The 27,856-nt window shown below is 44.9% G+C and overlaps 1 protein-coding gene across 5 annotated transcripts in view; it reads left to right on the forward strand.

Moving 5' to 3' along the window:
• SPATA6 (spermatogenesis associated 6) overlaps positions 1 to 27,856 on the forward strand; it is a 264,385-nt gene that overhangs the window by 114,524 nt on the left and 122,005 nt on the right. For 4 of the 5 annotated variants that reach the window (XM_069642233.1, XM_069642232.1, XM_069642231.1 and 1 more), the window contains exon 6: positions 3,799 to 3,898. In XM_069642233.1, the coding sequence (XP_069498334.1) occupies positions 3,799 to 3,898 (100 nt within the window). Of the gene's footprint in view, positions 1 to 3,798; positions 3,903 to 27,856 lie in introns of all 5 variants that reach the window. The other variant, XM_069642235.1, reaches the window with a different exon arrangement.

Below are 27,856 nucleotides of genomic sequence, written 5' to 3' on the forward strand. Positions count from 1 at the left end.
TGCAGCGTGTCTGGAAGGGCAGGAAGTGAGGGTGGTGCTCGAAACTCCCTGTGCTTAATCCCCTTGGCTACAGGAATGCACCCAAAGGTGATTGGCTGGCTGTCCTTGCAAGACAGCCACCCTGCTGAGTGAGTGACAGCTAGGCTGCAAATGAATGGGAGAAACCTGCATAAAAAGGCAGAGTTGACCACTGGATGAAGGAGTCCGAAGAAGAACTTGGGAGAGATGGTTGCTGCAACTCCTGGACTGTTGCTTTGCCTGGTAAGCCCTGCTGAAGCTCTGAATTCGCCTCAACTAAAGAAGCCCTGCAAAGGACGACTTCACCTCTTGGGTTGGTGGGACCAATCGACCCCAAGACGAACTCATCTGGAAATCCTCTCGGAGCTGGCTGTTCTTCCATTGCTGCTGCAGGAACCGATTGCCAGGGAGAGGAACACCATAATCGAGTGTGTCGTCTTTAAGTCAGACCCGAGCTCCAGAAAGATACTCCGGACTCCCATGAAGCAGGACTGACCAAGCCTGAGCCACCTCAACAGAGTGCTCTACCCCAGATGCAAGGAAAGCCCATAAGGTATCAGAGAATCGCAGCCCATAAGGTATCAGAGAATCGCGGTGGTGCTATTTGTGAGAAGCTGAAACCGTGAAGTGCAGCTGATCTGAAGTTTGCCCATTGCTGACGCCGACCTTCAAATTGTAGTGCAGGAGTCCCCAGACTTCCTCCCTCTTGTCCCCACGAATGAGGCCCAGGAACAACAGGATCTGCCATACTACAACTGGAACAGAAGCCAGCTGGAACCAACTTCTTCAGACCTAAGGTACTGTACAACTAAGGGGTACTTACCTCTTGTCGTGTAGCCTTGCTAGCTCTCAGTTGAGACTTGCCTTTTGGCAGAGTTGCTTGCAGTTTTGCTATGTGGCCCAACATTGATTTCATTTTAGCTAGACGTATCAGAGTACAGAATGTGCGTGGGCATCGGGTGAGAAGTCGTAAGCGTGTAGTAACTGCGTCAGGGGAGAACGCATTGTGAACGGTTTTAAGATTTCGATCCTTTGCATGTAGAAACTGAAGCATTGCCACACTTCATTTGGGTGGAGGAGAGCTCTGATACCAGTTTTTTTTCTTGAAGCGAAGTGTGGGTTAACAGCCATGTTCTGGCAGACTTTGCAGTCTCCTGTCGTTAAAGTATTCGGAGAGTTGAAGTGAGGTTGAAGGGTTTTTCTAAGCAAAACTCACTAGTTGAGGTAGACTTGAATCCTAAAAGAAACGGCGGGCCCCATTTTGAATGATGCTCAGCGACACGTCTTGATCACACAAAAGTGAGTTTATATTTGTTCACCTTGTCACAAAAGCCAAGCTTTCAAAACGAGGATTTCTGTGATGTAGTTTTCCGAGGAGCCTTTGGATGATGTGTGCCTTCCGTACACAGCGAGAAAGACGAAGCCTGATGCCCACGTTGGCGGGAAGCGCCATTCTTGATCGCACTCGAGCGCGCATCCTTGAACTGAATTATGAGAAGCTATCTGATTGATCCGGCCTTTTCTAGGTCACTGAGCAATAATTCCAAAGTGTTTATACAATCTATTGGAATCGATAAACCGTTTAAATCAATGCAGGCTTTGGAACTGTTTGCGAGGTCAAGGAAAACAGAAAGTATGACCATGAATACCGCCAAGGGAGATTATTTGATCAGGTCAAAGAGGGTGTCAAGGCAAAATGGGTTTCTTCCAACATGGCGTTATTATTGTGACACGATTATCGCCAAACATGAGTTGCTGTGGTTACTATACAATGGCTCCGTGTTAGTCATTTTAATAAAGTTCAGCGCCCTCGCATTCACTGTTCAGATGTAGAGCTATTTTAGCACGTTATTAAATGTTTTGGATTTATAATGTGCTACAGGGCTCAGGCATTGCTTTCTTCCAGACTGTCTTTAGGTCTCACTTATAATAATGTTATGACTCAGTATTCGGTTCAGCCTTTACGGTTTTAGCGTACATATGAAAGATACTGCTTAAACGATAAAAGGACTTGATGTTTTTTTGGCACACTTGAGTATTTGCATTTGAGAATTCCATCGTGCGTTGGCTTTTGATTCATTTGTTTCCCTACAGCACCGTCTAGTGGATTGCTCGATAATAAAATGCTTTGCACGATGTGAAACGTAGGAAGAGGTTACCTGAAACCATTTAGTGATGTATATGAATTTGCCATACATGATAACCTATCTTCAGATGTAGCCTGGAATGTAAAGTGGTCGATGTGGATCAGGCGCCGGGGGTAGGGTAATGCTTTGAAGTAGCCATTCTGACCCCTCTGGGCACTTTATTTTTACTGGGACAACACTGCATCCACGCTACATTACTTTGTAGCCCACAAATGAAGATGGAAATCCTTTTCACTATTGCGGACTCTTAAACGGACGTCGTGGTGCAGTGTGTTCCCAGTACCCACGTGGTTGCTTGAAGCCAATAATATACTGCGGTATTCGAGGGGTGTGGCCACCGTATCATCTGACCTCGAGTACCGGCCCTAAGAAATATAAAAGGCACAGCTGTGAAGAAGTTGCAAAGTGCATTTGTGAGTATTGCAAGTCTGAGGAGTGGATCTTCTGCACTCCTACAGATTGGATTTGAATGCGGTCCTAATGATTTACTGCATCATAAGCATAGCACATGGACATCGAGATTTTACATAGATGTTTGTCATGATATGTTACTGGGATCAGTCTCGGGAGGATTGCCCAGGGGCAACGCGCTCGCACTGGAAACAAGACGACGCAGTGCAACACCGGGTTCGATCCGCGCTTGGAAAACTCTGGGTATTAAGCGCGTTATAAATAACCAATGATTATTATATTTACACCACACTCTGCTACCATTTGGTGATCTGAAAGATCATGGGTTTGTTAAGTTAGTGGGGAGGGACACAGGTTTGCTCTTGTTGTGTGAAGGGCAAACAGGAAGGATGTACTCTGAGCTCTCCTGAGCCCGTTTCTAGGTGTTCGAGAGCATAGAGCCATTGTGCCTCTGGGGGTACCATTTTGTACTCGTGCTGCTAGGAACACAAAAGTAAAACACACACAAAATACATGGAAGAGTGGAGAAAAAAGGCTCACACTCTTCCTAGGTAAAAAAAAATAAAATCCTAGAAATCCAGCAAAGTTGCTAGGGGTCTCAAAAAGTAAGGGAAATTAGCACATTTTGAGAATTCTCCCTAACACTTGCTCCCCTCCCCCCGCACCCCAGACTAAGGGACAGGAGGATTTAATCCACTCCTGGATGAATCTCCTTAGTCCAGTCGGTCAAACATCCTGGAGAGACATCAGCATTTTGGTGTTGACACACTGACCTGTGTTCAATGGTAAAATCAAACCCTTGAAGACTGATTGACCATCTCAGTAGTTTTGGGTTTTCCCCCTTTCATTTACATCAACCATCTCAAGGGTTGGTGGTCAGTCTGAATCACAAAAGTAGATCCATACAAGTATGGCCTAAACCTCTTTAGTGACCACACAATAGAAAAGCACTCACGCTCAATGGTTGCCCACCTTTGTTTCACTTTAAATCAAGCACATCCTCTTCTTTGTACTAAGTGCTACTTTCTGCCCTGCACTGCCACAGGCTAGCTAAATGTGTTCCCTTTCTCAAAGCATGCCAGATAACCTCGCCTTTTTCTTATAATCTATTGATGTTTTCCCACAAGGGCAGCATATTTTAGCTGAACGGAATAACATTAATTGCAAAATTAAAAGTGGGACACATTATCTCCTTGTATTTTTTTATTTCCTTTTAATATAGGTTTCACCCTGACCTGAGCATGTCTGCAAACTGGGAGGAAATTCATGAGCGAGTGAAGAAGATTCTAAGAACACATGGGCCTCGACAGAGGCTGTCATTTGTAAGTAGGTACATTAGAGTATGAGAACATTAAATTACCTTTTATGACCAAGAGCAATATTTTCATGCTCCATTTGTCCGATATTCATTTTCTTTTCCAAACTACTTCAATGTAGCCTGACTGTAAACTTCTAAACATTTGCTCAGATCTCCCAAAGCTGGATTGGAATACCAAACAACAAGGTGGAGAGGATTGTTGAGCAGCTTCCTGCTAATTCAGACCTCAGCGCTAGTTCCTCCATACAATCCAACATACTTTTATGCCACTTTTGGTATTGCATTTGCTAGCATACTTGAATTACACAATAAACCTGTATAGTTTCTTCGAGGCACTTACAAAGCAGGAAGCTAAAGAAGAAGATTGCTGAGTTTTGCCTTGTTAAATTGTTTTTATTATTGAGCTAAAGTAATGAGCTGTCCATTCCACATTCCATGGTTCCTACTTAGAACTATTATTTAAAAAGGAATTTTGTAACGGAATGCAAAAAAGTTTGGGACATGCTGACTATTGCTCTGCTGTTTGCAGCAGAGACAGCCAGTCTAGGGAAAATGCACATGTCTTGTCCATAGCTGGCCTCGACTCACCTATGTTGATGTGCATAATACAGATATGACGTGCCTTTAATAACTGAGAATTGCCAGTCACACGACCCCATAGCCAAGTATGGCTTATGTTTAGAGATTAAACTGCCACCAGGATGATAGTTCATCACAATTATGTAGTTTTTGAACAGAGGAGCAGTTTTTAAATGCAGCCTCTGCACTGCTGCATCATAGCTGTCACAGCAGCTGTCAGACGGGGCACATGTCACCTCTGAACCTGCTATGTGCCACTTAAGGGCAGGTGCTTATAATCAGGATACTGTTGAAGTAGGGCACAGGTGTACACTATATGTTTGGCATGGAGTTTGATTAAAACGGGTCTGGTTAGCAGACAGTCATTTCGGAGCTGGAAATACCGGCACCATTTTATTATTAATACAAATAAACCACCCATGCCAGATGGCAATCCTTCTCAATTAAATCTTGTTTTTTCGAATTCATAATGGGATGTCGACAGGGGTATTCTTGACACTATCCCTGCTCTGTGTATAGGGACTAATGAGCCTTCACACGTCCGCTTCCTCAGATTGTTTTTTTTCAGCCATCGGTTTTTCATACGTACGCAGAGTGAAAAATATTTTGAATGGATTCCTACTTCCTATGGATTCCTCATCTGATATCTATCGCCAGCATGCCAATACTATTTGGGAACTTTCTAGCCACCAGAAGGCCGAGCGCTGCATCAGCTCTGCTTGACATCTCTACGCACCACGCGCTGGTCATGACATCGGGGGCAGTATATATTGAGGCGCCTCGGACGTGACCTCATTTCTTTTTTTCTGCTTGCTTGGGCAACACCACTTATTAGACGTTTTGCATCATGCCGAATCCCACAAAGACCTCCGGTTTAAACATTGCCACGACCGCAGGTACCAGAAAATGTCAAGGTGGGACCAGCCCAAAGCGTTGCGTGCATCTGGATGTGACGTGAAAAGACATAAGCACCACACCCTCTTCACCCTTAGTTGGGAGAGTCACATGTAGTCAAGGGAAGTTACACAAACACCAGGTTTCAATGCCACTTAAAGCTGTGTCAGAGGGGGGCACACACTGTGGGGGATCCCTAATCTCCTCTGTGCAAAAAGAGCTTCCTGGAATTTTCGGAGTCTTTGTAAGAGTGGGCAGAAGAAGAGTAGATGGTGGAGACCTCTTCTCTTCCACCGTTTACAATCAAGCTTTCAACACAGCTTAAACGGGGTGGAAATAGACAGTTCTCAGTCTCACTGCGCTGAACAGTGCAATAGTGACAGGTGTTCCAAGTAATTCAAAGAAGGAGGGATTTCTCATGGGTCCAATGAGTTTAATAACGAAGTAGCTTGAAACGTGTTTCGAGTCATCACCGACTCTTCATCTGAGGCTAAACATAATGATGAACAAAAATAGTACAGCACAACATAAAAAGTTTGAATGAAAGTCGTCAATTGTGAAAAAAATCAATAAAAAAATAAGGACATTAGTAAGGACATTCAACCAAAAGGGCAAACACAAGTGCGGGTAGGCCAAAAAGAACAGCAGTTACAGCATATATATTAAGATAACATCAAATAGAAACAAACGAAAATAATAGATAAATAAGATTGGCACAGTACCATATTAGGAGGGGATTGAATTGAATAGAGAATCCATAGATTACGGGATGCATGAAAGAAACACAGGTAAAGAAACAAACAAGTTGCAAGGAGTTCGTTATAATGCATCCACGGAACAGCTATAGGAGCGCAGTCAAAGAGGCAAAAGCCGCCAAAAAAAAACCAAAATTGGAATCCTAAATAAAAGGTAAGTGAAACTTTCAAGAGCTAGCCTAACCAATTAAGTATATCGTGGCCAGTGCCAGATGCACTCTCTAAAAAAGAAGCACGAAGAAAAGATTTTTATTTTATATGAAGTGTTTAAATACGCTGTTCAAGCACAAATGAGAAATTAAGGAAGAACAAGAGAGTGTGAGATTAAATGACAAATCATACCTCACTGCTTCGCAATTGCGGAACTCTGTAAGGGAAAAGAAATTCCCTCAGCATCACTTAAACATGGACAAATTAACGTAACAACTGTGATTGCAAAAATGCAGCTTCCAGGAGTGCCAGAGGAAACCCAAAACGCAAAAGCATGGCGTGTGTGCGCAAATAAGAATGGGCAAAAGCTAAAAATTGACTTTCTCTAAAGTTAATTGAGACGTGCTGATGCACTAATTAGAAGTCTCATAGCGGCAAGGGGGCTGTGAAAAACCGTCTTACCTGTGCAGTGCTGCTGAACTGAATGAAATGAAAGTAAGCCCAAACCATAGAGATAGAAACAGGACTATTTAAATACACAGGGTATTTTAGAACATGGCCGATTAGGTCAGGAAAGAAAACCGCCATATTGGAATGATGGAAATGAAATGAATACCTCAGGAGTGAATTTGCCCCAAAAAGTAAGGAGCTTACCAAACGCAAATTAAGTTTAGAGAAAGTCAATTTTTAGCTTTTGCCCATTCTTATTTGCGCACGCACGCCATGCTTTTGCGTTTTGGGTTTCCTCTGGCACTCCTGGTAGCTGCATTTTAGCAATCACAGTTGTTATGTTAATTTGTCCATATTTAAGTGATGCTGAAGGAATATCTTTTCCCTTACAGAGTTCCGCAATTGCGAAGCAGTGAGGTATGATTTGTCATTTAATCTCACAATCTCTTGTTCTTCCTTAATTTCACATTTGTGCTTTGAACAGCGTATTTAAACACTTCATATAAAATAAAAATCTTTTCTTCTCTCTTCCTTTTTAGAGAGTGCATCTGGCACTGGCCACGATATACTTAGGCTAGCTCTTGAAACTTTCAGGTACCTTTTATTTATGATTCCAATTTTGGGTTTTTTTGGCGGCTTTTGCCTCTTTGACTGCGCTGCTATAGCTGTTCCGTCGATGCATTATAATTAACTCCTTGCAACTTGTTTGTTTCTTTACCCGTGTTTCTTACATGCATCCCGTAACCTATGGATTCTCCATTCAATTCAATCGCCTCCTAATATGGTACTGTGCCAATCTTATATATCTATTATTTTTTATTATTTTCGTTTATTGCTATTTGATTTTATCTTAATATATATGCTGTAACTGCTGTTCTTTTTTGGCCTACCTGCACTTGTTTGCCCTTTTGGTTGAATGTCCTTACTAATGTCCTTATCAATTTTTTATTGATTTTTTTCACAATGGACGACTTTCATTCAAACTGTTTATGTTGTGCTGTACTATTTTTGTTCATCATTATTTTGTGCATTATGTTTAGCCTCAGATGAAGAGTCGGTGATGACTCGAAACACGTGTCAGGCTACTTCGTTATTGAACTCATTGGACTCATGAGAACTCCCTCCTTCTTTGAATTACTTGGAACACCTGTCACTATTGCACTGTTCAATGCAGTGAGACTGAGAACTGTCTGTGTTCATTTAGTTTCTTAACTCTGGGTGGCATCTGGCAGTGCTCCCACAACCCTCAGCCACCTGCAGCTTTAGTGCTTCCCTAATTTCTTCAGTGTACAAGTGCTGTGGACTTTGACTTGTTCTGCCAAACCTGTGTGTTTCCTTGGAAATAGACAGGCCTTGCAAATTCTTAAAAATCCCACTAGACCTGCAGGGAGAAATGCACTTGCCCCAATGTGACTGGTGACAAAATATTTACCAATTCTTTTTGTTAAATCATGCATGTCGCCACAAGCACACTGCATATTTGGTGCAATGCTGTCAAGCATGCACAGTGAACTTATATTTGCCATTTACTGCAAACAAAGTTGTGGACAAAGATTTCAAAAGGGGCCTAGCCGCTGCGAGTTTCCACTTGTATTCCTTCAACACCCCGCCGTTCTGTGGTCGATGCTGACACCACAAACAGACCCGATGTGAGTCGGTTATAGAAATCGCAGGAAATGAAAAAAAAACACGTTTCTAACATTCCTATACTTGCTAGCAACGTCGAGTATCATGCAAACAGTACTCGCCCTTCATAAAAACTACTGGCCAGTGCTAGTGGGCTAGTAGATTTTGCAAGCCCTGGAATCAATGCAGTATGTGCTAAATGGTATTATTTATGGAACATAATGAATGTAAGGTCCAGAAAAGATGGCAAGACCCTATTATTGTTGTCAAGTCAACAACAAAAACTAGTGCCCAAACAGACATTCAAATGGATTGTCCTCCCACATATCACTCATCTTTAGATATCTTCGCTCCAGCATCAGCTGCTTCGGAAAAATATTTTCGGCAGAGGGCGCTGTGCATCCTGGTCAACTCTATGTCCCTGGAAGGGCCTCTGTCTCGAGGCCGACGTCATCGACTATATAAATAGCACGCACTGCCCATGTTATTCAGTCAAGTTTTTCCACGATAGCTTATGCTTCGGATACGGCACATTTTGGTTTCTCGCGAAACCGCAACATAGCTTCGAGAATGGCCTCCATCTGCTTCTTCAACCCCAAAGGCCAGGTTCAAGAAGTGCATTGACTGCATTGCCGCGATTTCTATAACCGACTCACATCAGGTCTGTTTGTGGTGTCAGCATCGACCACAGAACGGCGGGGTGTTGAAGGAATACAAGTGGAAACTCGCAGCGGCTAGGGCTCTTTTGAAATCTTTGTCCACAACTCTGTCGAAATGGTGTTCTTTGGATGAGTCCAGAGGTGACTCTCCACGGAGGGAGCAGCCGAACACTCTGGATCACAAAGCATTTCTCCCCACTCTCATCTTCAGCTAACAAAATTAAGAAAAGTTGCCATAGATCCCCTTCCTCATCCTCTGACTCATCTCCTTAACGCAAGGTAGCCTGCCCGAATAAGTTGCCGACTCCGGCTGAATGGGAGGTTTTTGGGCCGATGTTAAAAAATCTTTGAGAATGCGGACCCAGCCCACTCGCGGAAAAAGACAAAGGGCCATGTCCTTCTCATGCCTTGTAAAGCCGACATAGAAAAGACAAAGGCTAAAAGCGGCACACCTCTGACCTCTCGAGAACCTTTGAGGACTCGAGTCGATGACAGGCCCAGTACTCGTCTGGCAGTCCTCGTCCGGCAACGACTCCTTCGAGTCGCGGGTCGAATCCTTTGAAACCTCCATCGCCAAAAGCCTTTGACGCCGGTAGCGTCGAAACCCTTGATGCATTTGAGGGAAATTCCTAAAAAGGATTTTTTTAAGTCCTTCGATTTTCAAAGAACATGCGCCGTCTAATCAGGGCACTCCGTCCTTTGTGCTTGAATATTGCACCCTTAATGTCCCTTATGCCCTTATATCAGAGGAATTTAGAATGTGGGACCTTCTATGACAATTTGCGAAGAGCAAGTGGCCTTGACACTTCGCCAGAATTGGAATTTGGGAAGCCTGATCCAGCACAACATGCTGATGCACCCTACAGACAACTAATGTCTAAAGTAAAAGAATTCTTGGGATGGGGTAGACCAGCCCCCACACTCCACTTTTTGAGCAAGATGATCTCACGGACATCTTGGAAAAGGGCCCTCAAAAGGATTCTTTGTTAACGTTCCAAATAACCCTTCTGAAAAGGGTGAAGGCTAATTGGGAGGCGCCGGAGACCAGCCCGGCTGTCAATAGCAATCTTACAAGTAAGTACAGACCTTCGAGTAGTGATGTATTTTATTTGTATCGAGCTCATACACAAGTGTTTCAGAGCGCGACGAGGCAAGGGGGGGAACAAGGGAGAACAAAACACCGATCTTACTAGTCCCATTGACATTGAAAACGTGCAAATGCAGGGTAGAGGGAAGGGGGAAAGTGCAAGGGAGATGGGAGAAATGGAAGGTGCCGGGCAAGGGATCAAAACAATACAAAAGGTAGTGCAGCCAGAAAGGTGGCAAGTGCCAGTTATGAGCGCAGACAGGGGTGTCTGCTAAGTGCAGGTAAGGGGACTGTTGGGAACCAGCTACAGACCTAAGTACAATGGTTGCCGGGGGCAGTGTGGGTGAGTGGCTGGGTGGGCATGGACCTGGGCCAGAAATCGGAGGGTAACCAGGTAACCAGGTTCAATGTGCCTAAGCATAACAGATCAGCAGGAGAGAGGGAGAGCGAAGGCAGAAGCAAAGAGGATGGTGTTGAGGTGCTTCCGGAACCGGAGATGGTTCTCCTCAAGTCCCGGAGTATGTGTCCAGACACCCAAAACCCGAAAGCTTGGTGGTCCAAGCTGTATATCCCACAATACCACCGGATAGGGATGACAAGCATTTTGACGTAATGGCAAACAAGGCATTTTCAGCTGGGAGTATGGCTTTGAAGTTGGTCAATGCCACTTGCTAAGTTTTCCTATGCCTTGTGGAATTGCATTTCCATGGCTGCTGAACTCATCTGGAAGGAGAGAAGAGAAGGCTTTCTGAACATTGTGAGAGATGTAAGGGAAGCAATGTGTGAATCTCTCCAGTCAGGGTTAGACTGCATTAGCAGAGCCATGGTGGCGAGCACTGTCATACACAGATTTGCGTGGCTGAGGAAGTCTGCCTTTGCACCGGACATGCAAGCTAGACTTCTCAACATGCCCTTTGACGGCACTCAGTTTTTTGACAGCAAGGCTGACGAGTGCCTAGAGAAGCTGCAGACCTCAAAAGCGGCAGCCAAATCACTTTGCACTGCCATCAGACTGTCGCAACCTTCACACTCCAGTGCAATGACTTGGAGGGGTAGGTCCTTTCGTTACTACTCCTCATTTGGAAGAGCGAGAGGACTGGCCAGTCAAAGAAAGCTTGGAGGTAGACGATGAAGAGGTGCCAAACCGGCCCTATCAACGGCTTGTTTACCCTCAGCTGCTGCTTCAGCCACCTTAAAACCTCAGAGGCCTTAACCCACAAGACCCGAGTGGGAGGAAGACTCACTCAACGTCTGCAAAAATGGCGGGGCATTACTTCAGATGCTTGGGCGTTGCAAACAGTAGCCCGTGGTTACTGCCTCCCCTTTTTAAGAAGGCCTCAGGATCATCGAGCGGTGAGCCACTCTTACAAAACTCCAGATCCTTGCAGGAAATGTTGAGTCTGCTAGAGAATGGTGCTATAGAACCTGTGCCTGTGACAGAGGAACAAAAAGTGGTATTCCCTTTACTTTTTGATTCCCTCGAAGGACGTAGGATTGAGACCCATTTTGGACTTGAGATACTTGAACAATTTCCTCAGGTAAGACAAGTTCAAGATGGGTATCCTTTCTCAGATCCTTCAGGCCCTCCAGCTTCAGGATTGGATGGTGTCATTGGACCTTCAGAATGCCTACTTTCATGTGCATATCCATCACCAGCACAGAAAGTACCTGAGGTTCGCCGTTAGTGGTTCTCATTATCAGTTTTGGGTTCTTTCATTCGGTCTGACCTCCGCCTGAGGGTTTTCACCAGGTTGATGGTGGTGATGGCAGCGAGTCTCAAGAGAGGGGGGGAATTAACATCTCCCCTACTTGGACGATTGGCTGATCAGGGACAGTTCCCCCAAACAGGTCCTGGAACACCTCAGCATAACCTGCCACTCTCTTCACAGACTGGGCTTCTCCCTCAATTTCAAGAAGTCCCACATGATACCATCTCAAAGGCTCCAGTTCATCGGAGCAGTCCAGGATGCGTCCTCTGGAAAAGCCTCGCCACCCAAGGTGAGGGCTCAACACATTCAGCAGATGGTCCCCAAATTCCAGAATGCCCAGTGTCTTCCAGCCTTCGATTTTGTTTTTTGAGGTTGCTCGGCCTCATGGCATCTTGCATTTTCCTGGTGCCAGATGTTCGACTGAGGATGAAATCCCTTCATTGGGCCCTCGGGACCCAGTGGTCTCAGTTCTCGGGCAAGATGTCATATCTGCTTCAGGTTCCGAACAGCATTGCACAGGATCTTCTGTGGTGGGCCTGCGAGGACAACATTCTGAAGAGAGAACGTTTTTTGGCAGCCCTGGCCTCAGATAACCGTAGTTACGGACGCCTCTCTCACGGGGTGGGGAGCCCACACCAACGATCTGACTGTCGGCGGCCGTTAGTCTCTATCAACTTCACATCAACCTTTTGGAGCGGAGGGCAATCAGTCTAGCGCTGAAGGCTTTACTGCCCTCTATTCGGGGGGAGAATGTCCTGATAATGACAGACAACACAATGGCCAATGACTACCTCAACAAGAGAGGTATAAGATCACTACCACTGTGCAGAGAGGCAATGCAGCTCTGGTTCTGGGCAATTCAAGAAGGAAACTCCCTATCAGCAGTTCACCTAATCAGAGAGGAGAATGCAGCGGTTGACGCTCTGAGCAGGCATAGCTCAGTCTCCCATGAGTGGGAACTAGCTCAAAATCCTTCAAGAGATTTCTACCCTTTGGCAAGTAGATCTGTTTGTGACCTGGGTCAACCGGAAGTGCGACCTGTTCTGCTCCAGGGAATTTCCCCCATGAGTAGCTCTAGGGGACACGTTCCTAGTGCACTTGGAGTTTCCACTTCTATACATGTATACTCCAGTCACCGTCATTCCTCAAGTGATCAGGAGGTTGAGAAAGTTTGGGAAATCCATTGTCCTAATTTCTCCGGATTGGGACAGGAGGAGGATGCACCTGGACCTTCTGGTCATGTCCATCTGCCTTCCAATGAGTCTTCCACAAAGAGAGGACCTTCTCTCGCGAGAGGAGGGTCGGGGTCTCCATTCAGAGGTCTAGACACTCAACCTTCACGCATCGTTTCTGAGATGTTGAGAAATGAGGAGTGGGACCTCCCGGAAAACACCATAGAGATTTTGCTTTCGGCCAGAAGGCCAGCAACGAAATCTCCTGTATTGCTGCCATTTGAACAGGTTCTGCAGCTGGTATCAGGAGAAGAATGTGAATCCTTTTCAGTGTGACACCTATGGTGTTGTCTTTCCTATTGTATCTAGCTAATGTGGGGCTCCAGATTGAAACCATCAAGGGGTACTTGGCAGCGCTTTCAATTTTTAAGCACTCGTCTAAAGAAGCCTCTTACTTCAAAATGCTGCTCATAATTCAATTTCTAAAGGTACTCACAAATGTGTTCCCTCCAGTCTCATTTCTAGTCCCAGTTTGGTATTTAAATCTAGTACTAATATTCCTTTTGCGCTTAAGTGTGCTCTCTTTGAGCCTCTTCACTCCGGACCATTGAGGCTTTTGACTTTTAATCTTACTAATCACTTTAACATCCTCCCGCAGGGTGTCATGTAAGCCACCATTTACAATTTTATATAAATACGAAGTTGTCTTGAGAGTTAAACCTGTTCGGAAAGTTTTTCTGAAGTCCATCTAAGGGCTTAGTAAAACCATTCAACTGTGACAGTATAAGATCCACTCTTAGTATAATGCTTTACCACCTGAGTTCATGGTAGAGTAGACAGACCAGCCAATTTTAGGCGGCAGAGAGGGCTGTAGGAAAGTAAACAGAACCTGTAATATTTGTATTTTGTTTATTTGTATAGCCCGCCTGGCCCAAAGGCATCTGGGCGCATTTCTTAGGGCTACAGTTACATAGATTTACACAGATACATATACATAACAATTTACAAGTCCATTTACATGCGGCAGGTATTTACAAGTCCAGTTACAAACAGAGGATATTTACGAGGGTGTTCCACAGGAAAGCAAATCACCCAGCAGAAAGAACATAGGTTGTTGTGAGCCAGGTGTCGGGGGTTAGCTCTAGTGGTCCTGCGCTGCAAGCCAGGTTTTAAATTTTCATCTGAAGGAGTGGAATGAGGCTTCTGCTCGGAGTGGGTTGGATAGCAAGTTCCAAAGCCTAGTGGCGAGCACCGGGAAACTGCACCCCTCTGCTTTCTGCAGCTTGAATCTGGGTAATAGGAGGCAGTGTACTTGGGCTGCTCTATGAGGGCGATCAGAAGTGTTGCGTGTGAATCGGTTACAGGTACAGCATTGCCTGATTGGCCAGGCACTTATGTGTGATAGTGATTTGCAGAAAATTATTTGGGTGACTGTAGGCTACGTCTTGTGTCGGAGATATGATGAGATCTTGGGATATTTAGTGCTGCCCTAATGGCATTATTTTGTACTACCCGTAGGTTGTTTCGTTAGCTAGTCCCTAGATAGAGCGTGTTACAATAGTCGAGTTTCAACATAATAAGGGTTCTAGCAAGGATGGTGCAATTGCCAGTAGTGAGGAATGGTCGACATACAGTGATAAGTTTACATGTGTAGGCAGTTGAGGAGATTATGGTATTTTTTTGTCTTGTTAAAGATGGTGTCGAATGTAGATATATGCCAAGGGTTTTTGTGTCGTTGGATACCTTGATGGTGTTGCCATCAATGATGAACGAGTTGAAGGCAGAATCTAGTTTATTAAGTCTTTGTTGTGATCCAAGGAGAAGTAGCTCTGTCTTATTGTCATTAAGACAGAGCCCATGTTGTGCCATCCAGGCCTGAATGACTAGATAGACGTCATTCAGTGCTTTGGAGTCAGCTTTGTGGTCTCCAGTGATAGGGATGAGTATTTGGGTGTCATATGCATAATGAGTGTAGGTGACACCCAAATAGTCAAGAATATCGAAGAGGGGTTTCGTAAACACATTATAAAGTGTTGGTGATACACATTATCCTTGGGGGACCTCATACAGTACCGGTAATGGTTCAGCAGAGGCAAACGGGGAGAAGACCCTCATAGATCTATTCTCCAGGGAGAATCTGATCCATGTGGTGGCTTTGTCAGAGAAGTGGGCGGGCGATTTGAGATGTTGGCAGAGTATTTGATGTTTTGACAAAATCAAATGCCGCTGATAAATTGAGCAGTAGGAGTAGGGCGAGCTTGCCGTTATCTTTCATGTCTTCAATTTGGGTTTTTAAGTCGATTAGGGCTGTTTCAGTTCCATGCCTAGGTCGGAAGCCAGATTGTCTAAGGCCAAGGAGATTATTGGATTCTAGATACTCCTGGATCTGCAGGTAAGCTGCTCTGTACAGGATATTAAGTAAGAAGGGGACGGTGGTGATAGGCCTGTAATTGGTGGGGGTGGTTAGGTAAAGTAACATTTTTTTTTAGTAGAGGAAGGACCCAAGCATCTTTGAGGTTATTAGGCACCATGCCTGTGTTGAATGAGGCATTTATAAGGGCGGTAATGAATGGTGCTAGTTCATTCAACGCCTCCTTGATGATGGGGGTAGGACATGTTTCGCCCTGGCAGTTAGATGGTTTAAGTTTGAGGATGATATTTTCTACCTTTTTGATGGAGAGTGGTGAGAAGTTAAAAGGTTTGTGGCTGTGTATAGGGTGGTCGGAAGCTCTGGTGGGAATACTGTACTGTGAGTCAGAGGACAAGCTGTGTTTTTTTGGCATTGATTTTGGATTATAACATGGTAATTTTATTTAGGAGTGTTTTTTGAATATTGGCGCACCATGTACTGTTCTTGACACAGGTATCAGGGGAGTTGAGGGAGATTCTAGTTCTTTAAGTATCTTAAAGAGCTCTTTAGTGCTCGACTTTGCTTGCGATATCAGATTGTTACATCTTTTTTGGCTTGGAGGATTGCCTCTTTGTAATTGAGGGATGCTAGTATAAGACTGTCCTTATTTGCAACTGAGTGTAGGCTTTTCCATCGGGCCTCTGCATTTCTCTTTTCCTTTCGTAGTGTTCTAAGGTGCGGCGTGAACCAGGAGTTCAGGTGTGCACGTGGTTTGGATTTCCGTAGTTTAAGTGGGGCAATGGTACTAATGGCTTTGAGTATGGTTTGGTTAAAGGTATCAACTAGTGCCATGGGGTCCGCGTATGACTCGGTGGCATTGTTTAGTATGGGTAGTATTAGTGGGAGCAGTTTCTTACTCATTATGTCCCTTTTGTTTCTAGTACTCATAGATGGTACGATGTTCTGTTTTGAGCAATGGTTGTCGGATTTGATGTTAAAGGTTATCATATGGTGATCTGACCAAGCGCAGGGTGTTAGTCACTATCTTAATACACCAAGGATTCAATAGAAACACTTACAACAAGAAGTATTATAAAAATAAAGATGTATTTTAAATACAAGTGGGCCAAATTAGGTTTTTGGGCAAGTGCTGGTCATAGTCATAAACACTTTTATAAAAGCACACCACAATGCTTGAAGGTACACAGACCAATGCGTAAAAAAACTTCTTCAGCATACATAACAGTAATTCTAGGGAAATCAGACCACCTCATTCACTTTTAGTATAGGGCACACTTATTCATGGGGAGTAAAACCATAGGTTACAATTAGATTACTTTACAGTAAGTCAATGGTAGTAGACCCTGTCAGTTATGCAGTGACACTCAGTTAAGGAATCACATAATCAACCAACCTGTTACCAGGATACTTTTCTTTATAGTGGAACACACATTCAAGAAACAGTATAGACCTTTAACTGCATTCAGGATAACAGTTTTACCAGGTGAGTAAGATCTGTTGGTGTAATATTTAGTAACAGGTTCTTTTTAGATCAGTGGAACACAGACTGAGGTAAGTAATGACTATAACGTATTTTAGGATAGCACACCACTAACTAAAGGTAAGTAAAACCTATACGCTTTTCAAAGGAGCTGCCAGCAACTTAAAGTTAAGTATAACCTTAGGCAGACTTATTCTAAACAGGATACACAGCAAGTTAGGGGAAGCAAGACCCAGTTGGTAAACTTATACACTTATTTTCTGAAATAAATAGTTAGTGAAGCCAACAGAATTACATTTGGGAAGAGGCACAACCAATACACAGGTGAGTAAAATAACCTTACATTTACTTTTCCGAATGGCACAGCACGTTCAAGGAAATTCAGAACTTCTGTAACTGTTCACTCTAAGAGTTAGTTTCCAACTAACTTTTGCAATGCAAGTAAGTACACTTTCCAACGCTGGTTATACTTTTCAAGGCAGACCCATTTATCACAAGGCCTAAGGTAAGTAACTACCCTAGCCAGCACAGTAGCTTAACATGGAAGAAGAGCTCCAGCAAGAAGACTTCAGCCAAAAACCTGGTTGATGGATTCCTTTGTCATGAATATGGAAGACAGGACTTTAGGAAGGAATTTGCAGCAGGGATCAATGGAGAAGTTTCTTTGGCTGGATGTGGTACTGTGGTTTTGGCAACCTTTTCAGGAGCCAGGAGAAGACTGAATATTTCTGGTCGGATTCTCGTCTTTAAACTGGTCCATCACTCTTGTGAGGGGACTTGAGGGACTTAAATCGTGTCTCTGGAGAGCCAGGAGGTGGCCACCTTAGTTTCAGCTTGATTCATAATTCAGAAGACCATGCACCACCCAATTGCTTGAGGTCCCATGGTATTGGGGCACTGCAGCCCTGCAAGGTCGTAGCATGACATGGGATGGCTCAAAATGCAGGTCTTCTTGAGTCTAGTGGATCTCACAGGCTCTGGGTCAGGATCGTTTTCGGAATTCCCAGGTTTGGCTGAGTTGTTATATGTGAGCTCTCTTCTTCTCGAAGAAAGTCTGTACTACCTTTGGAGCAGGCGTCAGGCCTGTTTGGCAAAGGATGCACCCGTTTCCCTTCACTTCCTCTCAGCCACCCTGCACTTCCGTTTGAGGGTGACGAGGTTGGAGCCGTACCAAGAGTTATACTTGGATTTGGGCTTCAAGCAGATCATCATGACAGGGGCAAGTACATCAAGAGTTTCGAACATAGAAAGATGAAGGTTAGACAGGGCTGTGTCAGGATGTGAGTCAGCCAAAGGTGCAGAAGGAGGAGAGAAAGTAGCGGCGAAAGCCTCAACTGACAAACGCTTAATGGGTTGGATGACCGAGAAGGTAGGTCGCAGTGCTGGAGTCGGCTTGGCCGGAGGGGTAAAAAGAGAGAGATGGGAGGAAAGGAGAAAGTGATCACTCCAGGAGAGAGGAGTGGTGAGAGGGTTGGAGACGGGGAAGGGTTGGAGATGGGGAGGTCTCAGGAGATCAGAACATCTAGGATGTGCCCTGCAGTGTGAGTCGGGCCAGAGGCAAGAATAGAGAAAGAGTCGCAGAGGTTGCGAAACAGTCCTGCAGAAGGACAGGCAGCATCCAGTTGGATGTTAAGGACTCTGAGGAGATGTTGAGAGGTAGAGGCGAGGAGGGAGGAGGAGAGGTCCTCCCACTCTGAGAGGAAGGAGGTGACCTGGTGGGCGGCCAGTAGATGGTGGCCACAGTGAATGAAAGGGCAGGAGAGACTGCAGACCAGGCATTAAAAGGAGGAGTAGTCCAGCATAGGAATGATAGAAGCAGAGATCCACTCCGAGAAGATCAAGTTGGTTCTGGATACACAGAGGATCTTGTAGCCATCAGGAAGGAGAGTGTCAAAGCTTGTGACAGAGCTGGCCGTCAACCACGTCTCGGTCAGAGAGAGTACATCCAGATCAAGTTCTTCCAGGAGCTGGCAGATGTCGGAGAAGTGTTTGACAGCTGAAGGAGAGTTGAGAGTAGCAATGTGGTGCAGATTGCCCCTTTGAAGGACTTTCATGAAGGGGTACAGGTTAGTGGAACACTCTGCAGAAGTGTTGTAGGCACACAAGGATGGGCAGAGGAGGAAGGAGGAGAAGACAAGGTAACCAAGGAGGAGGAGGTGGGTACAAGAGGGGTGGCTGAGGAAGGAGGCAACAGGGTGGTCGGAGAAGTAGTAGAGGCAGCCATAGAGGTGGTAGAGGACTCAGAGGCAAAAGAAGGAACAGCAGGAGAAGAAAGGAAGTTGATAAGGCGCGGGAAGCGTCTATCAAAAAGTATATGGTTGGTATGAGGGCTTTGGGCCAAGACGGTGCCATTTAGGTATACATCAATGATGGTCTTGGAGGAGTGGGAGGGGGCCAGGAGGGCCTCCCATCAGGTGCCACCATTAATGGGTGAAGAGGAAAAAGGAGAGAGATCAGAGGCCATATGGGGAGTCCGTAGGCCTGAAGAGGGAATGACAAAGTAGATGTCGGTAAGGGTCTGTCTGGAGGAAGCACTGGTGAGGGTAACAGCGATAGGTAGGCCTGGGTTGGAGACCAGGATGTCACTCTTGAACTTCTTCCTGCCTTGATAGAAAAGCAGTTAGAGAAGATAGGTGAGAGAGAGCACCATAGGGGGTGTGGAGAGGAAAAGTGGGGGGAAGAAGGGAGAGTGGAGGGGGGTAGCACTGGGGAGCAGGCTGGTGGAGGCAGAGACCCAAGGGCAGGGGGATATGCACAGAGGAGGGGCAAACAGGACAGGGGACGGTGGAAGGGGTAGCACTTGGAAGCAGGCAGGCGGGGGAAGACACGAGGGCAGGGGGGACATGGACGGAGGAGTGGCAAACAGATGACAGAACAATGATAGAAAATCAGATACAAAAATAGACAAAAGTCAATTGCTAACGGAACCTAGAAGTAAAGAATAGACACAGCAGGGATGCAGGAAGTACAATGTAAGCAAACAACCAAGGAGAACAAAACCGAAAAGAATCAACGATCACCTAGGAACCTAATAGTAAGGAAGAAGACAGCAGGGATGCAGGCAGTACAACCGTGGAGAACAAAAACCTCAAGAACAGTACACATTATGTCAGGGGAAGGGGGCTAGGAAAGGGGAGGGAGAGGGCTTGGGGGATGTGGGGAGCTCATCGGTCAGAAGTGGGAGGCGCGCAGCTGAGTGCAGAGGGAGCACACAAGGCCTAGAGTTGCGAAGGAGCGCACAGAGCCAAGATGCGTAGGGAGCGCACACAGCCAGATATGTGAGGGAGCGCATGCAGTCAAGTTTGCGAAGGACTGTAAGCGTCCTATAATGCAAAGGAGTGCGCACAGCCTAAGGTGCAAAGTAGCGCATGTGGCCTAAGATGCGAGGGAGCACACGTGGCCTAGGATGTGAAAAAGAGCATGCAGCTTAAGATATCGGGTTGCGCAGGTGGCCTAAGATGCGAGGTAGCGTATGCAGCCAAGATGCGAGGAAGCACACACGGCCTATGATGCGAGGAAGCACACGCCACCTAAGATGCGAGGTAGTGTACGCAAGCTAAGATGCGAGGGAGCACAAGAGAGCAATGGGGGCAGAAAGGACCGGTCCCGCAGGGAAAACACGTGTACAAGAGTAAGAAGAGGCACCAGGTCAGGGGGGTTGCGTGGAGAGTTGCAAGCTAAATCTCTCCGTAACTTCCTACCTGGCAGCCGCAGACGGGTGGGTGAGGTTATCCGCACTCAGTGTCTACGCCGCAACCCCATCACCACCAAACACCTGCGTCGCTCAACACCCCAGCCTTGTCCTGCAAAGGCTTTGCTGCAGGGAAGGCCGTACCTTGCTTCGTATAGGCACCGAAGCGTGGACATAGCAAAGCGTGCTATGATTAGTCGGGCGGTGTCTCCTGTGCACCTGTGTCGTCAACACTGCAGCATTGTCCTGCGAGGGCTTTGCAGCAGAGGGTCCGTATCTCGGTTCGTATAGGTACAGAAGCTTGGACGTAGTGAAGTGTGCTATGCATAGTCGGCAGTGTCTCCTGCACACCTGCCTAACTGTTCCATAGGACTCTGTTGGCACATGCTCTTCTCCTCCTCCCAAGTATGTATTTTGTGTAATTGTTTCTGAGAAGTTTGGAAGGAAGAAGAGTACTCAACGTACACCTGTCTCGCTCCCTTCTTTTTTTGTTCACTGACAGATGTAGGCCAGGTGGTTTTCTTCACTGATAGTCAGGAAGTAAGAATGCAAAAGGTACTACGTTTGCAGACCTTACCCTTCTCGTATGTTCTTACACTACTTTGCATAGGGTTCAGGCACATCATACAATACATACACATAGGGGAATAAGCCAGCCTGAAACACAACAATAATTTCTGTGCATGAAGATAATCAGTTAGGTTATGAACACTTTCTGGTAGTACTGCTACTTTTTTGCTTACTTTACTTTCCCTGGATATGCTCATATTTGCATGCATTGTGGTCTCTTTATGTTTTGTGTATTGTAGTCCAATTATGTAGTAAGTGAGGCTTTCTTAGCTACTTATTACATGTTTCACAGTACACAAAACTCAAACGAAAGCATTCATCATTTTACTATCCAACATGGGAAGATTTTGAATGTTCCATCTCTATGATGCATGCTGCAGACAATGTATACGTTTCTACATGAGTTGGTCCATGTACTGGAAAGAACTCTGTAATGCAATGGTGTTTGTAGCAATGCATTGGGTAATGAACAATTTATGTCATGATAGTTCTTCCAATGGTCTCTGATAGTTTTCTGCCAACAGTACAATGACAATCCCTTGTGGAGGATTTTTAAGAAATGTAAGTGCACATGTGATGTCATCAGTGATGGCATCAATGACATTTGTGATGTCATCTTTGATGTCATGGGTGTTAGTCCTTGCAGTGTGCACTGGTAGTGCGAGTTATGGTTGCTTAGCTTACCATAACTGCAAAATTTCGGGGATTTTTCGGTTTTACCTGTAACCATAACGTCCTTGTAACAACGTATTTCCATTGAGTTCCATGTGTTTTTACTAGTGCAACTTAACCATATCGTCCGTTTAACAATTTTTTTTCACTGAATTTCATAGGTTTTTCCAGGATACCCTTAGTTTGTTAAGATGTACTGTACAACATACTGAACCTGCTGGCACCATGTTAATGCACACAGCAGTCGCGGACTATGCATCTGGTTGTGGACTTCGGGTGGCTCTTTTGCATAGTGGTACCGTTCAGCAAACACAAGGAACATATACAAACAGCACCATGTACATGAATTGCAAGGGAAAATAGAGTAGGTCTGCAAACTGTGTACTTATGAAACAAACCGCACAAAGACATGGGGAGGACAACATAACCAAATGCACCACAAGAGGAGTGACGTCTGCCTTGAACAGTCTTAACCGCACTGCTACTTTACATGGTAACATAGAACAAACGGGCAGAGTAAGGACTTGAAAGTACTAAGACCAGAGCGTCACTACAACGTATTAAGCACACTAAAGTTTGTCTGATAATTGCACAGGTGTTGCAGTATGCAATAATAGAAAAGCATAACGTTTCTTTTTTTTGCACAGCAATTGCAGGCACCTTAGAGTGGCTGGAAGAAAATTTCCCTCATGACGCAATGACTTACGATAGTAACCCCATTGGTACGCACCGCTGTCTGAAACGTAAAATATTTAATATTGTAAGCGATATTCAATCAACACTACAGCCAAGTCAATGCCTAGTCTGGGATGTTGAGGAAAACCCTTATTAATGTATTTTTATGTCTAGTTCAGTACTCTGGATGACCACCCTTGTATAACACCCCCCTATTAGAATCCCCCTGACCCCACTGAGCCAAGAAGTAGGTTTGTTTTGCAAATTAAAAGGTTTATTTGAGAATTTAAACAATATATATATATCACACTTTATAATAAATTAATATCTGATAGTACACTTAGACATCTGATGTTGATCAACAATGGGTAATCTGGCACTAGCACACTTCTTTACAATCAATGAGGAGTTAGTATAGGATGGATAAAGTAGCAAAAATACTTTTATGATTTCAAGGGAAAAGCAATGAGGAATAAAATGCAGTACAGAAATACTTGATATGATTTTAGCAAAAGATAAGATAATCACTTTTTCTCTGGCAATTCACCCCCCTCCCCTATGCAATGTAAGAAATGGAAGGAGATGGAAAGAGGAGCACACAGTTCCCAGGAATGCAATCAAATACAATACGAAATTCAGTTCCCCCCCAGCAAGCTTAGAGGAAACGGGTAGGAGTTTGAAACACAGGCCCAAAATGCTTTTTAAATGTGATGGGAAAATGTGCCAATGATTTTAATTCCCTCTAGAGATTCAGGGTGAGTGGGAGATGCGTGTTGGTATTAGTTCAGGCTCACTTTAGCAATGCTCTATGAGTTATTACCAAGTTGCAAACGGATTTTAGCAAAGGAAAGAATGGAGCTGCTATTTTGACAAGTGGAGAAATTGAGCCAAAATCGCAAATCGCAAACGGTTCCAGAGATACGGACGATTAAATAAAGGTAGTTTTTCGGATTTAAAGTAAAACTCAAAATGACAGGTGACAGCTTGCAGCTGCAGAATTGACAGGTGACAGTTGTGCAGCTTTAAAAATGACAGATGACATGATTTTTAGGAGGCAGTTCTACTTAAGTTAAAATAGTTTGGATTAGATTATTTTAACTAAGAGATTGGTTCTGCACAGTTCTGCTAGGTACTCACAATATAAATTTGAACTAGGCCTCGTCACGGATCTGGTCAACACGTCCGGCTGCGGTTCTGTCTGCTCGGCGGGTCAATCAAGCACCGGTTCTGCTCACAGCGATCTGGATCAGCTCTGCTTTGCTGGTCTAGCCTCTCTGGATTCAGCAGCCTCTGGTTCTGGATACTGCTCTGCTTTCCGGTCCGGATTAAGTGGATTCTAGATGTAAAGTCGTCGGTCAGCATGCTCCGCAGCAAATGGAATTGAATCTCTCTACCTGTCCCAGCAGTCTCTTTTTATGTGTTTTGAAAATGGGTGTGTGCCTGGCCTAGCTAAGCCTGCCCCTCTCTACTTGTCATTGGCCCAATTCTCCCCTCTCCCATGATTGGGGGAAGGAAATGGATTGTCATCATGATGAGGTCTGTTTATGGGTCAGAGGATCCTCCCCTGGTCAGTTTGCCCACAAATCTATATTTGATTCAAATACATCTTTCCCAGATATACAATTTGTTGAAATCACATGTACACATTATATATTCCTTATGGTCCATGCTTGTCCGCCTCTGATCTTCCTGGGGGCTTGCATTCAAAAATGACAACATTTTGCGCTTTTTAACTGGTTTTGCAATATCGGACATTTACCCAAAATTACACACATGTGCGCAAGGAGTATGGACCTTAATTGATGAAGTGTCAGATTTTTAACATGCAGACATTTGGAGTGAGACCCTATTTTCCGCTAGCAACCCCCCAGAATACACCACAGGGTCCTAACGCCTCTCAAAATGTTCACAGAAAAATCACAAAAATAATGATATTGCTTATATAATTCTGACAAGTCCGCACTATGAGTTATCTATCTTTTTAAAATTATGCCCTGGTCAAAAAGGGGTGTGGCTTCCCACATCACAGGGTGGAATAACTGGTTTATCCACTTCCCCCAAGCTCAGCTGGCTTGCAGAGGCACTGCCCCTCCCAGTTTCTCCCAAGAGGAAGCTATTTTACGACGCCCTCAATATAACATTTGCCTGAGTCCAGGACAGGCCTTTGTTCAACTCCCTGTAGTCCCCAGCTGCTCCACCCCTAATCTAATCAGAGAGGTGTTAACTCCTTTTGGCCAGGGGCAGAGTGGCTGAGCATCCAGTTTCAACTCCTGTCGGGGGTAGTTGTCAGGCAGAATTCAGTTTCATTAAGCCAGGTTTCAGCTAAATGTCACTTTTTGTTCCCAGTTTTCTACATTCAAATCAAACTGACAATTTTTACCTATACATTAAATAATTACTCCCTTCAAGTCATTTCAGAATATAGTTTAACATTGTATCCACCTCTTAGCAAGTCTTTCCTTGGTCTGGTTTTGTTTCATTTGTTCAGTTTTACACAAAAGTCTGGTGGTTTTAAAACGCCGGCTTTCTGATAGTGGTGAGTACTGGTAATGCAACCATTTTTGGGATTAAGAAAATGAATTCCCCACAGTTCTGGGTTGCTTTTGGCAATCCGCATTGCCATTCCCAATGGTTTCAGGCTACTGTGTGTGTAGCCCAATGGTGGTTTTAGGCAGTGCCCTCCTGTGCTCACGAAAAATGGGTGGCAGCCTATTCTTCATGTTTTCCCTGTGCACTCTCTGGGGAGCTCTGGCCATCATGATGTTTTCCATGCCAGTACTGCACAGTTTTATTGTAGGGCTTGGATGATGGGTAAAAACATCCCACAATATCTACTGCATCATGTACACCTAACAGATTTATTTTTCAGTAAGAGAACATATTGGAAAGGAAAGCAAGGCAGCACAAGCGGCACCTCTTCCACAACTGCATACAGGCACAGGAAAGGAAAGAAACTCTGTAAATAGCAAACTGTACAGCCTGGAAGCCAAAATGGAAGGATAGGTAAACAATTTTGCCGCCTTAAAAGATTTCGTACATTGACATATTATGGACAAAATAAAATAGCACTGCCCGACCTGCACGTGTACCCCTTCCCCATTTCACAGCCCGCCCTCCCCTCAAAATCTGTGTGATTAGAGTGATTAGAGACGTTACGCTGCTACCTCAATCGCTTGTTCCCCTCACGACCAATTTGTGCAAATCCCAAATTCCCCACAATAAGTATGCACTTCTGCTACCGCCTTCCTTTCCTAATGGTATGTTTGAATGTGTGTAAGTTAACGTTGATATTTAAATTGCTGCTGAGTGTTTATGGGGCTTTTCCTTTGTTGTTAAAATGTTGTTTTGACTCAGCGGTGCACAGTACTGGTAGGAATGACTGCAATTAAGCAAAGAGGAGGTGTCCTGTCCGGCTTATATGCAATCAAAATGGAGTCAGCCGTGTGACGCCAGTACGACCCACATGTGCGCATCTTGTGAACCACCTATAATTGTGGGAGCGGATGTTTGTCGGTTGCTACACGCATGCATATCTCTTCCTCTGTCTCCTGGTGACACCGCCCCTGTGCAGCATATGCAAACAAACTTGTGACAAACTTTAATTAGGTCAGGCCACCCACCAACGTCCTACGGGTAGCTGCACACATAAACATCCCACCTGCTATACCCTATAAACGGTTGGCGCACGTCTGTTGCACTATTAATCAGTCCAGATATCCCAACAGTGTACATATGACACCTATGCAAATACGCACAAAGTATTCCTGCCCACAAGGCGTCCAGCGATCCGCCGTCACAATCGGGGAACATCTGCGAGGTCACCATGCGACCGCACCCACGCTGGGCGTGGGCCCTTATTTCGCGGACACGATCCAGACCCTCGGTCAGCAGAAAAGTGCAGTTTTCTGCAATCTACAGAGTGTTATTGGGAAAGAACATGCTTACAAAAACCCCACAATCTGCCATTGCACATGTATGTATCTGTTAGAACGATGTAGGCCTGTTTTCCAGGTGCAAGGTCTCCACAGCAGCCCTACAAAAGGCCACACCCCAGAGGTGCTCTGCAATCTGTTTAACTTTTCAGAACAGAGTAGGGGGCCATATAGCTTTGAGCTGTAATTGATGTGGGACCAAATTCTGCTCTGCTACATTACCTTTGCAAGTAATGGCAACCATGTCAGCCCGGCTCACTACGCACAGTAATGGAGAAAAGTATTAAAAGTATTAATGCCGCTTCCTATGTCCCACACCCTCAGTACCTATAGTCCCCACTGTCCCATTCCCATGGGCTGCATGCTGAAGACTGTAGTATGTGGCATGTGTGCTTCCCCAAGTACCGTGAGGGCCACACCCCAATAAAGCAGAAACAGTCCTTCTTCCCTTTCCACTATCTTCTTTCCAGCATGCCCTCATTGGGCACTGTTAAATGGTCACACACATCCACCAATCACATTGAGGAGCTCTCCATGTAACACTATTAGGTCTGTACAACAGTCCTCTGCATACACACCACACACAGACACGTTATTGCGCAATCACTTAGCCTCCACAGTCCCATTTCCATGCCCGCCATCCGCAAAAAAGCCCCAGATGTGGCTTTTGTGCTTTGTGCGGGCGTGGGGGAATAAATTGCAACCAGGATAGGGGATTTCGTCTGTAGAGGTGGCTTTGAAAAGACATTTGTTTAATTTATTTTTTTAGGTGCTTCTAGAGAAACACCTTTATTTTCATTTTTTATAGGGTTTTCTTCTCCTTGCATTCTTACAGTAAACCTTTCAACACCTCCTGTAAATGGGCAAACAAAAGAGCATCACCAATGCTGGTCAAAGAAATACCATTTGCATGGAAAAACTCTGCATTTCGAGAATTAATGATGTCATTGTTGCAGGAGAACATCCCACGAGCGGACACAAAATCACACATGCTTCTGTTGATGAGACCCCTTCCAGCCTGTAGCTGGGAACAACATACATTAGGATATTCCCATACTCTTCTTGGTGGTATGGCTGAGAAAACCACCTGGGAATTGGGAAAAAGCCTCTTCACTGTATTCATCACCTCTTCATTTGATGGAGCAAACGTGAACAAGCCATGTAACAAATGCATGCCACCATAATGCACAACTACATGAACAGTAGTGAAACTGGCCACTTGTCTGCAAAGTGCAAACATATCGTCGAAACTGCAAACATGGACTGCGCACCATAATGCGTCTACTCCTTCCAAACCGAAATCGCCATCAAAGTGTCTTTCCTGGGCATACTTGTGCAGATCTATCACAAAGGCATCACCCAAAAGCAACACAGTGCGTTTCTCCATGTCAGCCCGCCTCACTATGCAGAGTAATGAAAAACAGTATTACCACCCCTTCCTGTGAACCACAACCTCAGTACCTGATTGGATAATCCCCACAGTTCCATTT

Source organism: Ambystoma mexicanum, chromosome 1q, assembly GCF_040938575.1.
Source record: "Ambystoma mexicanum isolate Mex_15411 chromosome 1q, UKY_AmexF1_1, whole genome shotgun sequence".
NCBI classification, from domain to species: domain Eukaryota; kingdom Metazoa; phylum Chordata; class Amphibia; order Caudata; family Ambystomatidae; genus Ambystoma; species Ambystoma mexicanum.